The sequence below is a fragment of the Orcinus orca genome, chromosome 5 (genome assembly GCF_937001465.1).
Source record: "Orcinus orca chromosome 5, mOrcOrc1.1, whole genome shotgun sequence".
Taxonomy (NCBI): Eukaryota; Metazoa; Chordata; class Mammalia; order Artiodactyla; family Delphinidae; genus Orcinus; species Orcinus orca.
This window is the reverse complement of record NC_064563.1, coordinates 77,432,707-77,449,140: the sequence shown is the minus strand read 5'-3', so window position 1 is coordinate 77,449,140 and position 16,434 is coordinate 77,432,707. Positions and strand designations below refer to the sequence as shown.

Here is a 16,434-nt window from a genome sequence, read left to right as displayed (position 1 = left end):
AACTTGATAAGCCTCTAGTCAGACTGTCAGGGGAAAAAAAGCCACAAATTACCAGTTACAGGACTGGAAAAAGGGCCATCCCTACAGATACCACCGTCATTGAAGGAATAATAAATACAATGAACAACTTTACATCTTTGACACTTCAGGTAAAATGGACAAATCCCTGGAAAGACACAACCTACTAAAGCTCAATAAAGAAGAAACAGATACCCAAATAGTCCTATATCTATCAATGAAATTGAATTTGTAGTTTAAAACTTCCTACAAAGAAAACTCTATGCCCAGGTGGCTTCGCTTGTAAATGTCATCAATTATTAAGGAAGAAATAATACCAATTCTACACAAACTCTTCCAGAAAACCAAACAGGAAGAAATACTTCCTAGTTCATTGTGAGGCCAGCATTAACCTGATACCAAAGCCAGACAAGATCAAGCTCTTACACGGAAAACAAAAGACCAAAAAAAAAAAAAACAACTATAAACCAATAACCCTCATAAACAGAGATATAAAAATTCTTGACAAAATTTTAGTATATCAAACTTAACAATATATAAAAAAGCAATGCATCATAACCAAGTGGGTTTTAGCCCACGAATGTAAGGTTGGTTTAACATTAGAAAACCAACCAATGGAATTCACTAAAAAAGAAAACCATATTATCATTTCAATAGATACAAAAAATCACATGACAAAAACCTCTCATAAAACCTCAGCAAATCAGGAATAAAAGGAAACTTCCTCAATCTGATAAAGTATATATATAAGAAACATATAGCTAACATCAAACTTATTGGTCAAATACTGAATAATTTCACCCCAACACCAGAAACAAGTTAAGGATGTCTAATCTCACTACTTCTATTTAACTTTGTACTGGAAAGAAAAAGAAAAAGAAATAAAAGGAATAGAGATTGTAAAGGAAGAAGTACATCAGTCTTTATTTGCTGACAACATGACCATGTATATAGAAAATTCTAAGAAATCTACAAAAAAGTTACTAGACCTAATAAGTGAGTGTAGCAAGGCTGCAGGCTACAAGGTCAATATACAAAAGCTACAAAACATTGCTGAGAGAAATTCAAGGCTTAAATAAATGGAGAGATATATGTCATGTCCATGGATATGAAGACTCAATGCTGCTAAGATGTCAATTCTCTCCAAAATGATCCATAGAGCTAATGTAATTCCAATCAAAGTCCCAGCAGCTTTCCTCGAAGAAAGTGACAAGCTGATTCTAAAACTTATACTGAAATGCAAAGGACCTGAAATAGCCAGAACAACTATAAAGAACAAAGTTGAAGGGCTTACACCATGCAATTTCAAGACTTATTACAAAGCTATAGTAATCATTAAGACAGTAAAATAATGACATAAAGGTAGACAAATCAATCACTGGAAAGAATAGATGCCATAAACCCACACATCCATGATCAATTTCTGAAAAAGGTACAAAGGCACAAAGGCAATTCAATGGGAAAAGGATAATCTTTTCAACAAATAGTGCTGGGACAAGCATACAGGCATAGGCAAACAAACAAAAAACCCCAACTCAACCCCACCCTAATACCATATACAAAAATTAATTCAAAGTGGATCACTGACTGAAGAGCTAAAACTATAAAAAATATGAGATAAAATCTTGGGTTAGGCTAAGATTTCTCAAATAAGACACAAAAAGCATGAAGTATAAAAGAAAGCTGAGAGAGGCTTCAAGAAGGCAGACGAGTAAGACATGGAGATTACCTTCCACTCCACAAATACATCAGAAATACATCTACATGTGGAACAATTCCTACAGAACACCTACTGAACACTGGTAGAAGACCTCAGACCTCCCAAAAGGCAAGAAACTCCCCAAGTACCTGGGTAGGGCAAAAGAAAAAAAAAAAAACAGAGACAAAAGAATAGGGACAGGACCTGCACCTCTGGGAGGGAGCTGTGAAGGAGGAAAGGTTTCCACACACTAGGCTTACAAGCCCCTTCATGGGCGAAGACTGAGGGTGGCGGAGGGGGAAAGCTTCGGAGCCAAGGAGGAGAGCGCAGCAATAGGGGTGCAGAGGGCAAAGCGGAGAGATTCCCGCACAGAGGATCGGTGCCGGTCAGCACTCACCAGCCCGAGAGGCTTGGCTGCTCACCCGCCAGGGTGGGCGGGGGCTGGGAGCTGAGGCTCCGGCTTCGGTCGGATCCCAGGGAGAGGACTGGGGTTCGCCGCGTGAACACAGCCTGAAGGGGGCTAGTGTGCCACGGCTAGCCAGGAGGGAGTCTGGGAAAAGGTCTGGAACTGCAGAAGAGGCAAGAGACTTTTTCTTGCCTCTGTTTCCTGGTGCGCGAGGAGCGGGGATTAAGAGCGCTGCTTAAAGGAGCTCCACAGACGGGCGCGAGCCGTGGCTATCAGCGCGGACCCCAGAGACGGGCATGAGACGCTAAGGCTGCTGCTGTAGCCACCAAGAAGCCTGTGTGCAGGCACAGGTCACTATCCACACCTCCCCTCCTGGGAGGCTGTGCAGCCCGCCACTACCAGGGTCCCGTGATGCAGGGACAACTCCCCCGGGAGAACGCATGGTGCGCCTCAGACTGGTGCAACATCATGCTGGCCTCTGCCGCCGCAGGCTCACCCGGCACTCCATACTCCTCCCGCCCCGCCCCGGCCTGAGTGAGCCAGAGACCCCAAAACAGCTGCTCCTTTAACCCCGTCCTGTCTGAGTGAAGAACAGACGCCCTCAGGCGACCTACACGCAGAGGCGGGGCCAAATCTAAAGCTGAACCCCGGGAGCTGTGCGAACAAAGAAGAGAAAAGGAAATCTCTCCCAGCAGCCTCAGGAGCAGCGGATTAAATCTCCACAGTCAACTTAATGTACCCTGCATCTCTGGAATATCTGAATAGACAACAAATCATTCCAAATTGAGGAGGTGGACTTTGGGGGCAATGATATATATTTTCCCCCCTTTTTCTCTTTCTGTACGTATGTGTATGCTTCTGTGTGTGGTTTTGTCTGTACAGCTTTGCTTTTAGCACTTGTCCAAGGGTTCTGTCTGGTTTTTTTCTGTTTTTTCAGTATGGTTTTCAGTGCTTGTTATCATTAGGGGATTTATTTTTTGGTTTGGTTGTTCTCTTCATTCTTTCTGTTTTTAACTACTTAAAAAATTTTTAATAATAATTTTTTGTTTTTTATTTTAATAACTTTTTAATTTTACCTTTTTTTCTTTCTTCCTTCCTCCCTCCCTCCTTTCTTTCTCTTTTCTTTCTTTCTTTCTTTCCTTCCTTCCTCTCCCTCTCTCTCTCTCTCTCTCTCTCTCTCTTTCTTTCTCCCTTTTATTCTGAGCCATGGGGATGACAGGCTCTTGGTGCTCCAGCCAGGCATCAGGGCTGTGCCTCTGAGGTGGGAGAGCCAAATTCAGGACACTGGTCCACAACAGACCTCCCAGCCCCACGTAATACCGAATGGCGAAAATCTCCCAGAGATCTCCATCTCAAGGCCAAGACCAGCTCCACTCAACGACCAGCAAGATACAGTGCTGGACACGCTATGCCAAACAACTAGCAAGACAGGAACACAACCCCACCCATTAGCAGAGAGGCTGCCTAAAATCATAATAAGGTCACAGACACCCCAAAACACACCAGCAGACGTGGACCTGCCCACCAGAAAGATAAGATCCAGCCTCATCCACCAGAATACAGGCACTAGTCGCCTCCACCAGGAAGGCTACACAACCCACTGAACCAACCTTAGCCACTGGGGACAGACACCAAAAACAACGGGAACTAAGAACCTGCAGCCTGAAAAAAGGAGACCCCAAACACAGTAAGTTAAGCAAAATGAGAAGACAAAGAAACACACAGCAGATGAAGGAGCAAGGTAAAAACCCACCAGACCTAACAAATGAAGAGAAAATAGGCAGTCTGCCTGAAAAAGAATTCAGAATAATGATAGTAAAGATGATCCAAACTCTTGGAAATAGAATGGAGAAAATACAAGAAACATTTAACAAGGACCTAGAAGAACTAAAGAGCAAACAAACAATCATGAACAACACAATAAATGAAATTAAAAATTCTCTAGAAGGGAACAATAACAGAATAACTGAGGCAGAAGAATGGATAAGTGACCTGGAAGATAAAATAGTGGAAATAACTACTTCAGAGCAGAATAAACAAAAAAGAATGAAAAGAACTGAGGACAGTCTCAGAGGCCTCTGGGACAACATTAAACGCACCAGCATTCGAATTATAGGGGTCCCAGAAGAAGAAGCGAAAACGAAAGGGACTGAGAAAATATTTGAAGAGATTATAGTTGAAAACTTCCCTAATATGGGTAAGGAAATAGTTAATCAAGTCCAAAAGCACAGAGTTCCCATACAGGATAAATCCAAGGAGAAACACGCCAAGGCACATATTAATCAAACTATCAAAAATTAAATACAAAGAAAAAATATTAAAAGCAGCAAGGGAAAAACAACAAATAACATACAAGGGAATCCCCATAAGGTTAACAGCTGATCTTTCAGGAGAACCTCTGCAAGCCAGAAGGGAGTGGCAGGACATATTTAAAGTGATGAAAGGGAAAAACCTACAACCAAGATTACTCTATCCAGCAAGGATCTCAATCAGATTTGACGGAGAAATTAAAACCTTTACAGACAAGCAAAACCTAAGACAATTCAGCACAACCAAACCAGCACTTCAACAAATGCTAAAGGAAATTCTCTAGGCAGGAAACACAAGAGAAGGAAAAGACCTACAATAACAAACACAAACAAATAGAAAAATGGTAATAGGAATATACATATCGATAATTACCTTAAATGTAATGGATTAAATGCTCCAACCAAAAGACATAGACTGGCTGAATGGATACAAAAACAAGACCCATACATATGCTGTCTACAAAAGACCCACTTCAGACCTAGGGACACATACAGACTGAAAGTGAGGGGATGGAAAAAGATATTCCATGCAAATGGAAATCAAAAGGAAGCTGGAGTAGCAATTCTCATATCAGACAAAATAGACTTTAAATCAAAGACTATTCCAAGAGACAAAGAAGGATACTACATAATGATCAAGAGATCAATCCAAGAAGAAGATATAACAATTGTAAATATTTATGAACCCAACACAGGAGCACCTCAATACATAAGGCAAATACTAACAGCCATAAAAGGGGAAATTGACAGTAACACAATCACAGCAGGGTACTTCAAAACCCCACTTTCACCAGTGGACAGATCATCCAAAATGAAAATAAATAAGGAAACACAAGCTTTAAATGATACATTAAACAAGATGGACTTAATTGATATTTATAGGACATTCCATCCAAAAACAGCAGATTATACTTTATTCTCAAGTGCGCACGGAACATTCTCCAGGATAGATCACATCTTGGGTCACAAATCAAGCCACAGTAAATTTAAGATAATTGAAATCATATCAAGCATCTTTTGTGACCATGACGCTATGAGATTAGAAATCAATTACAGGGAAAAAAACGTAAAAAACACAAACACGTGGAGGCTAAACAATATGGTACTAAATAACTAAGAGATCACTGAAGAAATCAAAGAGGAAATAAAAAAATACCTAGAGACAACTGACAATGAAAACACGACAATCCAAAACATATGGGATGCAGCAAAAGCAGTTCTAAGAGGGAAGATTATAGCTATATAAGCCTACTTCAAGAAACAAGAAAAATCTCAAATAAAAAAATCTAACCTTGTACCTAAAAGAACTAGAGAAATAAGAACAAACAAAACCCAAAGTTAGTGGAAGGAAAGAAATCATAAAGATCACAGGAGAAATAAATGAAATAGAAAACAAGAAAACAATAGCAAACATCAATAAAACTAAAAGCTGGTTCTTTGAGAAGACAAACAAAAGTGATAAACCATTACCCAGACTCATCAAGAAAAAGCAGGAGAAGACTCAAATCAATAAAATTAGAAATTAAAAACGAGAAGTTACAACAGACACTGCAGAAATACAAAGCATGCTAAGAGACTACTACAAGCAACTCTATGTCAATAAAATGGGCAACCTGGAAGAAATGGACAAATTGTTAGAAAGGTATAACCTTCCAAGACTGAACCAGGAAGAAATAGAAAATATCAACAGACCATTCACAAGTAATGAAATTGAAACTGTGATTAAAAATCTTCCAACAAACAAAAGTCCAGGACCGGATGGCTTCACAGGTGAATTCTATCAAACATTTAGAGAAGAGCTAACACCCATCCTTCTCAAACTCTTACAAAAAACTGTGGAGGCAGGAACACTCCCAAACTCATTCTATGAGGCGACCATCACCCTGATACCAAAACCAGACAAAGATACTACAAAAAAAGAAAATTACAGACCAATATCACTCATGAATATAGATACAAAGATCCTCAACAAAATACTAGCAAATAGAATCCAACAACACATTACAAGGATCATACACCATGATCAAGTGGAATTTATCCCAGGGATGCAAGGTTTCTTCAATATACGTAAATCAATCCATGTGATACACCCTATTAACAAACTGAAGAATAAAAACCATATGATCATCTCAATAGATGCAGAAAAAGCTTTTGACACAATTCAACACCCGTTTATGATAAAAACTCTCAAGAAAGTGGGCATACAGGGAACCTACCTCAACATAATAAAGGCAATATATGACAAACCCAGGCAAACATCATTCTCAATGGTGAAAAACTGAAAGCATTTCCTCTAAGATCAGGAACAAGACAAGGACGTCCACTCTCACCACTGTTATTCAACATAGTTTTGGAAGTTCTAGGCACGGCAATCAGAGAAGAAAAAGAAATAAAAGGAATCCAAATCAGAAAAGAAGAAGTAAAGCTGTCACTGTTTGCAGATGACATGATACTATACTTATAGAATCTTAAAGATGCCACCAGAAAACTACTACAGCTAAACAATGAATTTGGTAAAGCTGCAGAATACAAAATTAATGCACAGAACTCTCTTGCATTCCTATATACTAATGATGAAAACTCTGAAAGAGAAATTAAGGAAACACTCCCATTTACCATTGCAACAAAAAGAATCAAAGACCTAGGAATAAACCTACCAAAGGAGACAAAAGACCTGTAGGCAGAAGACTATAAGACACTGATGAAAGAAATTAAACATGATACCAACAGACGGAGAGATATACCACGTTCTTGGATTGGAGGAATCAATCATGTGAAAATGACTATACTACCCAAAGTAATCTACAGATTCAATGCAATCCCTATCAAATTACCAATGGCATTTTTTACAGAACTAGAACAAAAACTCTTAAAATGTGTATGAAGACACAAAAGACCCCGAATAGCCAAAGCAGTCTTGAGGGAAAAAAACGGAGCTGGAGGAATCAGACTTCCTGACTTCAGACTATACTACAAAGCTACAGTAATCAAGACAATATGGCACTGGCACAAAAACAGAAACATAGATCAATGGAACAAAATAGAAAGCCCAGAGATAAACCCAAGCACCTATGGTCAACTAATCTATGACAAAGGAGGCAAGGATATACAATGGAGAAAAGACAGTCTTTTTAATAAGTGGTGCTGGGAAAACTATACAGCTACATGTAAAAGAATGAAATTAGAACACTCCCTAACACCATACACAAAAATAAACTCAAAATGGATTAGAGACATAAATGTAAGACCGGACACTATAAAACTCTTAGAGGAAAACATAGGAAGAACAGTCTTTGACATAAATCCCAGCAAGATCTTTTTTGATCCACCTCCTAGAGTAATGGAAATAAAAGCAAAAATAAACAAATTGGACCTAATGAAACGTGAAACCTTTTGCACAGCAAAGGAAACTGTAAGCAAGCCGAAAAGACAACCCTCAGAATGGGAGAAAATATTTGCAAACAAATAAACGGACAAAGGATTAATCTCCAAAATATATAAACAGCTCATGCAGCTCAATATTAAAAAAACAAACAAGCCAATGCAAAAATGGGCAGAAGACCTAAATACACATTTCTCCAAAGAAGACATACAGATGGCCAAGAAGCAAACGAAAAGCTGCTCAACATCACTAATTATTACAGAAATGCCAATCAAAACTACAATGAGGTATCACCTCATACCAGTTAGAACGGGCATCATGGGAAAGTCTACAAACAACAAATGCTGGAGAGGGTGTGGAGAAAAGGGAACCCTCTTGCACTGTTGGTGGGAATGTAAATTGATACAGCCACTATGGAGAACAGTATGGAGGTTCCTTAAAAAACTAAAAATAGAATTACCATATGATCCAGCAATCCCACTACTGGGCATATACCCAGAGAAAACCGTAATTCAAAAAGACACATGCATCTCAATGTTCACTGCAGCACCATTTACAATAGCCAGGTAATGGAAGCAACCTAAATGCCCACTGACACACGAATGGATAAAGAAAATGTGGTACACATATACAACATAATATTACTCAGCCATAAAAAGGAATGAAATTGAGTCACCTGTAGAGACGTGGATGGATCTAGAGACTGTCATACAGAGTGAAGTAAGTCAGAAAGAGAAAAACAAATATCGTATATTAACACATATATGTGGAACCTAGAAAAATGGTACAGATGAACCTGTTTGCAGGGCATAAATTGAGACACAGATGTAGAGAACAAACATATGGACACCAAGGGGGGAAAGCAGCGGGGGTGGTCGTGTAATGAATTGGGCGATTGGGATTGACATGTATACACTGATGTGTATAAAACTGATGACTAATAAGGACCTGCTGTATAAAAAAATAAATTAAATTAAATTAGAAAAAAAGTTTGTACCACGTTAAAAAAAAACAAAAAGAAAAAGAAAATGACTATACTACCCAAAGCAATCTACAGATTCAATGCAATCCCTATCAAACTACCAATGGCATTTTTCACAGAACTAGAACAAAATATTTCACAATTTGTATGGAAACACAAATGACCTGGAATAGCCAAAGCAATCTTGAGAAAGAAAAACGGAGCTGGAGAAATCAGGCTCCCTGACTTCAGACTATACTACAAAGCTACAGTAATCAAGACCGTATGGTAGTGGGACAAAAACAGAAATATAGATCCATGGAACAGGATAGAAAGCCCAGAGATAAACCCATGCATATATGGTCACTCTATAAAAAATGGAATATTACTCAGCCATAAAAAGAAACAAAATTGAGTTATTTGTAGTGAGGTGGATGGACCTAGAGTCTGTCATACAGAGTGAAGTAATTCAGAAAGAGAAAAACAAATACCGTATGCTAACACATATATATGGAATCTAAAAAAAAAAACAAAACTGGTCATGAAGAACCCAGGGAAAGATGGGAATAAAGACGCAGACCTACTAGAGAATGGACTTGAGGACACGGGGTAGGGGAAGGCTAAGCTGGGACAAAGTGAGAGAGTGGTAGGTTATATATGGACATATAAACACTACCAAATGTAAAATAGCTGGCTAGTGGGAAGCAGTCGCATAGCACAGGGAGATCAGCTCGGTGCTTTGTGACCAGATAGAAGGGTGGGATAAGGAGGGTGGGAGGGAGACGCAAGAGGGAAGAGATATGGGGATAGATGTACAACTGATTCAGTTTGTTATAAAGCAGAAACTAACACACCATTGTAAAGCAATTATACTCCAATAAAAACGTTAAAATAAAAAAGAAAGTTGATAAATTGGATTTCATCAACATTTTAAAATTTGCTCTTCAAAAACACCATCGTGAAATGAATAAGCAAGCAACAAACTGAAAAAAAATATCTGCAAACCATATATCCAACAAAGGACTTATATCTTAAGTCCTTACAACTCAATTAAAAGATATACAACCCAGGGGCCTTCCCTGGCAGTCCAGTGGTTAAGACTCCGCACTTCCACTGCAAAGGGCACGGGTTTCATTCCTGGTCAGGGAACTAAGATTCCACATGCTGCACAGCACGGGCCCCACCCCCCCACAAAAAAAGAGATATACAACCCAGTAAGAGACAAATGAGCCTGAGATCTGAATAGGCTCTTTACCAAAAGAGACAGAAGGTAAAAAAGCACATGAAAAGATGCTCATATCTAAACTTGTCAAACTGCAAATTTTAAATATACTCAGTTACTAGACAGTAATTATACTTCAACAAAGCTATTTTGAAATTTTTCAAAATAAACTTAAATAGCACTCACAAGAAAGCAAACAGATGTGCTCACGTGACATGCAATGGCTTGGACTGACTACAGATAATAACACTGTGTATCATGAAGGCTGATTTTAAAGAATGACATTATGATGGACTCTGTTAGTTTCCTATTTTATACCCAGTCTTCTTTGCTTCCTTATTAAAAGAACCTCAACTGTGTACAAGAAAATGTGTCCAGCTAAAACAAGCAGAACTCTTTATCTGTGGCTGTTTTACCTTTGTAATAGAGACGCCACCCCCTTCCCTCCTTGTCCATGCTGGAATACGGGAGTGTAGCATCTGTACTGTGACCACGAGGACACAAGCCAATACTAAGGATGGAGGGGGGAAAAAACAGGAAGGAACCTGGTTCCTTGATGACATCCACATGAGTCAAGTCCTAGACTGCTTGCCTCTGAATTTCTTGTTGAGAAAAGATGTCTTCCTTGTTTAAGCCATTATTTGTTGCTGTGTCTCTTTGTACATAGTTGATCAAAATTTGTAACATTCAGAGAATTTAGTTCAGAAGTGGGGTCTGAGGTACTAGTCACCCAAATCAGCCCTATGTCACTGTCCAATTTTATGGTCCCACTCTTTTCCCTACTAAGTCCCTTAACTTTTATAAGAGATCTAGTGAGATTTTAAACTCAATTTATGTTGTAATTCATCAACTCACAAGCTCAGGCTCTGTGTTTTGACAGTATCAGCCTATGACTGTAAAAGATGAGAAAACTCTCTTAGGGAAATCACAGAAACTTCCTGGGTTTTTTAATGCCTTAAGAAAGAATTCTACTTAAGTAAAATTTCTGAGTAATGGAGGGGGGGGAAAAAGAATTCTATACAAATCCTTGGCAAGCACCCATAGCCTCTCCTTAAGTGGGCACTTTATTCTAGGTAATAACTTAAGGAACTGTTTCATCACTGCATGATATTGGACTGCTAAAGTCACATCCTCTGTAACTAATTTTATCCTCACTGCCATCAAACCCAAACAGTTGCTACAACCAGTGTGAGATTCCCACATCTCTGAAGGTCTCCTACTTGCAACTAATCTTGCTATCAATTATCAAACAGGTCTGCCTAGTGATAGCATATTATAGAAATCAAATATAGAAATAATCTTTGGGTGGGCCTGAGACCCAGGTCCTAAAGGTATGTAACCAGCAATAATGCCCAATTACACCATGAGAGTTGTTCTAGCAAAAATACCATTTCCGCTGCTGCTCAGACCTGGATTCCAAAAGTCCAAGCGGTGCTGCCCCTGAAGAAGTGGGTTTTTCTGTTACCAGGCTTGCTGGTCAGTCTTCCTGCTCACTGCTACATATTCATATTGTTTACTTCTAAATCCAGGTCTTAGGTCACATGCCTGATCCTAGGAGATGGGAAGTATGAATCCTGTAATTTCATTGAGAAGAGAGAACCCTTACGTAGGAAACTATCAAAATGTAAGATGTTGTGCAGCCACAAATTGTAACTGTCCACCACTTACATTATTATCTTTACCATCTTTACCTGAAACATTTCACACAAGACACTTCTACACAGTGACAGTTAACTGCCCATCACCACTTTTTAGTCATACTTACTGAACGGGCACATTTTTTGGGGGGACTGCTAGAAAGTCCATCCAGTTGCCCGTGTTCACCCAGAAATCCTGTTACTTGATCCAAGAAAGAAGATACGTCTAACTGGTGCCACTCTACTAGCTTCTGACCTAAAGATTAAAAACCAGGATATAGAAATAAAATCAACACTCTTTCTAAATTCTCACTAAGTATTTCTTTCAGCATATACATAATTAAAATTTACTGGGAACATATCCCCACCCAACACCAGCTTAAGTTACATAGTGTCTTCATAACCTAGGGGATACATTAATTATAACCAACCTAAGAGAGTCCCAGCCATCATGATGGAGGAACTACTTTATCTACTGATATCATTTATTGCCATTTAGGAAGACGAGATTCAGAGAAAGCAATACGTATATAAAACTCAATCAATTAATAATAAACCCAGCTCTACCCTCTGCTTCTTTGGTGGGATTACAACCAGTACCTGAACAATCTTAACATTTTAGTGACCTAAGGGGATTCCTTACAAATCATAAGGAAGATAAACAGTTATTCTTTGAAAGAACAGAACTGCACAAACATAAAATACTACCATCTCCCAAAGTTGTTGGAAACATATTCCCTAAATACACACATCAATAGATGTTTAAATAATTCTAAAGGGCATGAACAAGAACCCTTCAACTAAATTACTACAAACAATTTTGAAACTGGACCCAGTCAAATACTAAAGATAATTTAGGTAACTGAAAGTTAAATAATAGGTTAAAGACCATAAGCTGAAATAACCCTTACCTGTCCGTGGATCCAAGATGGAAACATAGGGGAAATCCCCTAGCTTATAAAACTGTATGTATCTCTGACCTTCCTCACTGTCATGATAAACCTGTTAAATCATTGATATTAAAAAAAAAAATCAGCCTCTTAGAAAAGTACTAGCTATATTCTTGTTATATACCAACAGCAATTAAAGAGAAAATGAAGGCCACCTAGTGTGAACTCCCTCCACTTCCTGCCCTCAGTGACTTCTGAAACTTACATAAATATAGCAATCCATTCTTCCTCATTTCCCAGTTCAAAGAGGTATTGCTCTTCCTTTTCAAGTTATCTGTCTACCTATTTCATTCCTGACTCTCAACCACATATATCTTAATAAATCACAATATATTAAGATTGTAAGTTCAAGTGCATAGCATACTGCTAGGCAAAGAGATGCTCAATCAACAGTCGCTGAATAAAAGGTTACCATTCAGAAAAAAATTTACTGAATTTAGGGGCCTGTAAAACATGAACAGGCAAATTACTAACATTAATAGCATGTCTTACAGTGGGGAAAAGATTAAGTTCATTCAGAAGTACTGATTTTATAAAAAAAATGTTTTTGGCTGTGTCACACAGCATACAGAATCTTAGTTCCCTGACCAGGGATCAAACCCATGCCCCCTGTGGAAGCACAGAGTCCTAACCACTGGACTGCCAGGGAATTCCCTATAATTTTTCATAATATAAACAATTGGAGCACAATCATCTACCCTTAGCTTGGTAATTTATATAAAAAGAAACCAGAGCCAGTAAGACTAAGTGACAAGTTTAAGGACATACAATTAAAGACTATCAAACTCAAGCTAAAATCCACGTCTTAGTCAAATGTTTTTTGATTACTTCAAGATCTTCTACAGTTCCCACTATCAATTATAGTAGCCACTAGAACATGTGCTACTAAAGCATTTGAAATGTGACTAGTCCTAACAGCTGTACTGTAAGTGTAAAATACATACCAGATCCTGAAGGCTTAACACCAAAAAAAAAAAATCAAAACACCTCATCAATATTTTAATATTAGTTTTATATTAGAGATATTGATTTTTAAAATATATTAAAATCAATCGCCTGTTTCTTTTGACCTTTTTAAATGTGGCTACTAGAAAATTTTGAATCACATTACATTTCTATTGAACAGTACAGCTGCACACTCTATCAAGACGTTCAAACTCTTCTGAGATATGAATACTATACGGTTTACACGGCTTGGTTCCTTTTTTCCTCCTTCCCTTCATTGCTGCCCTTTCACTTATCCTTACTATTTCAGCCATTATGGGTGGTTTTACTTCTTCATATGTCAAAATTTAACTCAGTTATGAATTATTTCCAGTTTATAACCCAATTCCTCTTCCCCGACATCCCATGTACCAAAGTAAAATACTACAAAATTTTTAATGAACTCTCCCCACCTGCCAGAAAATGAAATGTTCTCGGATAATATTCTTCACAGCTTCATTGCTCCATACGTCACGGTTGAGGCACTGGCATGCAAAGTCTTGTACATTCTGAATGTTTATCATCAGCCACTTATTCTGCATCTGGCCACACTCTTTGGCCTGTAAGAGTAAAGTTACATAACAATTGTTAGAAAGATTTTCTACTTGGTAACTGGTATGTTTCAGAATTCAGAAGCTGTCCTTTTTCCACATAAATACTAAGTTTTTTTCCCCAAGTATGGCATCTATAGCTTTCAGTGTCTAAACATTAATTACAGGCTTCCCTGGTGGTTCAGTGGTTAAGAATCCACCTGCCAACGCAGGGGACACGGGTTCATGCCCTGGTCCGGGAAGATCCCATGTGCCGCGAAGCAACTAAGCCCGCGAGCCACAACTACTGAGCCCATGTGCCAAAACTACTGAAGCCTGCACACCTAGAGCCCGTGCTCCACAGCAAGAGAAGCCACTGCAACGAGAAGCCCACGCACTGCAACAAAGAGTAGCCCCCGCTCGCCGCAACTAGAGAAAGCCCACGCGCAGCAACGAAGACCCAAAGCGGCCAAAAATAAAATAAATAAAATTTAAAATTAAAAAAAATTAATTACATTATTTTGCTTATATGTATATAGTTATATTGTCCATTTGCAAGCATTTCTCAAATTTAAATGAACTGTTTTCCTTTTATTCACTGTTATTTGTTATAGTAGCTGGATTTTTATTGTACATGTAAACATCTTTACCTGAAAAAGATTCCACAAACAAGGGCAACAAGTCACATAATTCTATTGTGCTGTCAACCCCTATCCACAAATATATCTCTCCTTTTTAATAGTTGTAACTAATATGTGCATATTAGTTTATGTTGTTTTATTTTCTTCAATATCATTTTTTATAAACATTTCCAAATATATTCATCTCGATTATTAGGCATGTGGTATTTCATAGAATCACTCTAAATCTTTCAGTAAAAGCTGCTGAGGATTTTTTCTCTCAGGGTTGTTTTCCTAGGAGTGTATTTCAAAATTGAGATTTCAGATTCTTCATATGTCAAATTGAGATTACAGATCAAAGAATGTTTCAGAATAATCTCCAAAAGACTCCCCAATTTATAGCACAATTATCAATCACGAGTGCGTGAGTGTACACTTTCTTTTTTGCCTCACATTTCCTCATCACCATAATGACCTAAGAAATATTGCTGAACTGGAAAAGAATGGCAGAAAAGCAAATGAACAAATGCTACCTCAAACCTTTGCACAGAAACAATGAAATGAAAGCTATAGTTTTGAATAATTTTGTCCTGGAACAATATTTTTTTCCAAATCAGTTTGACATGGGAAAATCTTAAGAATCAATTAACTCAGGTTAACAACAATTGAAGAACATACATCATTTTCGAGGTACTGGAGAATATAAGAATATCTTTTGTTTTATAACAAAGTTTACACAGTCTTACAAAAATTGTTATCCTATTTTTCTGTACAAATCCGCCAGAGAAAATAATTTTATAATATTCATTACTGATTCCACAGGTGAAAACCCAAGTTCTAAAAGGAAATAGTCCTATATTGAGCCAGAAAGCTACAATTAACTGGTCAAAAGCTCATTTTTAAGTATACAAATTTAATAAAATAACTCTCTGCTTCTAGAAAGTAATAGTATTCCAGTTAATTCCTTGCCTATAGTAAGCACACAGATATGATAAATGGGAGATAAATGAGTAATTATATTGCTTTAACTGAAGAAAAAGTATTTGAGAATGAAGAAAAAAAAACACACTCTAGAGAGACAGATTGAAGAGTACATAATCCCTATAATAAAGTAAATTTATTAAGTCTGCCTCAACTACAACACTGACCAAAAAAAAGTATAACGAACTTCCCTGGTGGTCCCATGGCTAAGACTCCACACTCTCAATGCAGGGGGCCCAGGTTCGATCCCTGGTCAGGGAACTAGATGCCACATGTCGCAACTAAAGATCCTGCAAGCCGCAACTAAAGATCCCGCATGCCGCCACAATGATCCCACATGCCGCAACTAAGACGCGGTACAGCCAAATAAATAAATATTTTTTTTAAAAAAAGGATAACACTGAAAAATAATAGAAGTCCAGAATTCAAAAACAATGGAGAGTCATTTGCTATTGTTTTTAAAAATTCATTTATTCACATTCACACTTTCATTCATTCAGATTCATTCATTTGACAAATATTTGAGGATCTATCATGTTTCAGGTACAGTTATAGATGCTGGATTTATAGCAGTTACCAAAACAAAAAACCCCTGACTTCATGAAGCTTACATTGGGAGAAACCTTATACAAGCAAAAGAAACTGGAAGATGTTGTTAAGAAAGTACTTCTAATATAAATCAAAACTACAATGAGGTACCACCTCACACCAGTCAAAATGGCCACATTAAAAAAT

The 16,434-nt window shown here is 38.0% G+C and overlaps 1 protein-coding gene across 6 annotated transcripts in view; it reads right to left on the bottom strand.

The window, feature by feature from the left end:
- UBXN7 (UBX domain protein 7) overlaps positions 1 to 16,434 on the bottom strand; it is a 67,508-nt gene that overhangs the window by 12,279 nt on the left and 38,795 nt on the right. For all 6 annotated transcript variants that reach the window (XM_049710350.1, XM_033403792.2, XM_033403795.2 and 3 more), the window contains 3 exons: positions 13,982 to 14,128; positions 12,546 to 12,636; positions 11,763 to 11,890 (listed from right to left, as the gene is read on the bottom strand). In XM_049710350.1, coding sequence (XP_049566307.1) covers positions 11,763 to 11,890; positions 12,546 to 12,636; positions 13,982 to 14,128 — 366 coding nt within the window. The remainder of the gene's footprint in view (positions 1 to 11,762; positions 11,891 to 12,545; positions 12,637 to 13,981; positions 14,129 to 16,434) is intronic.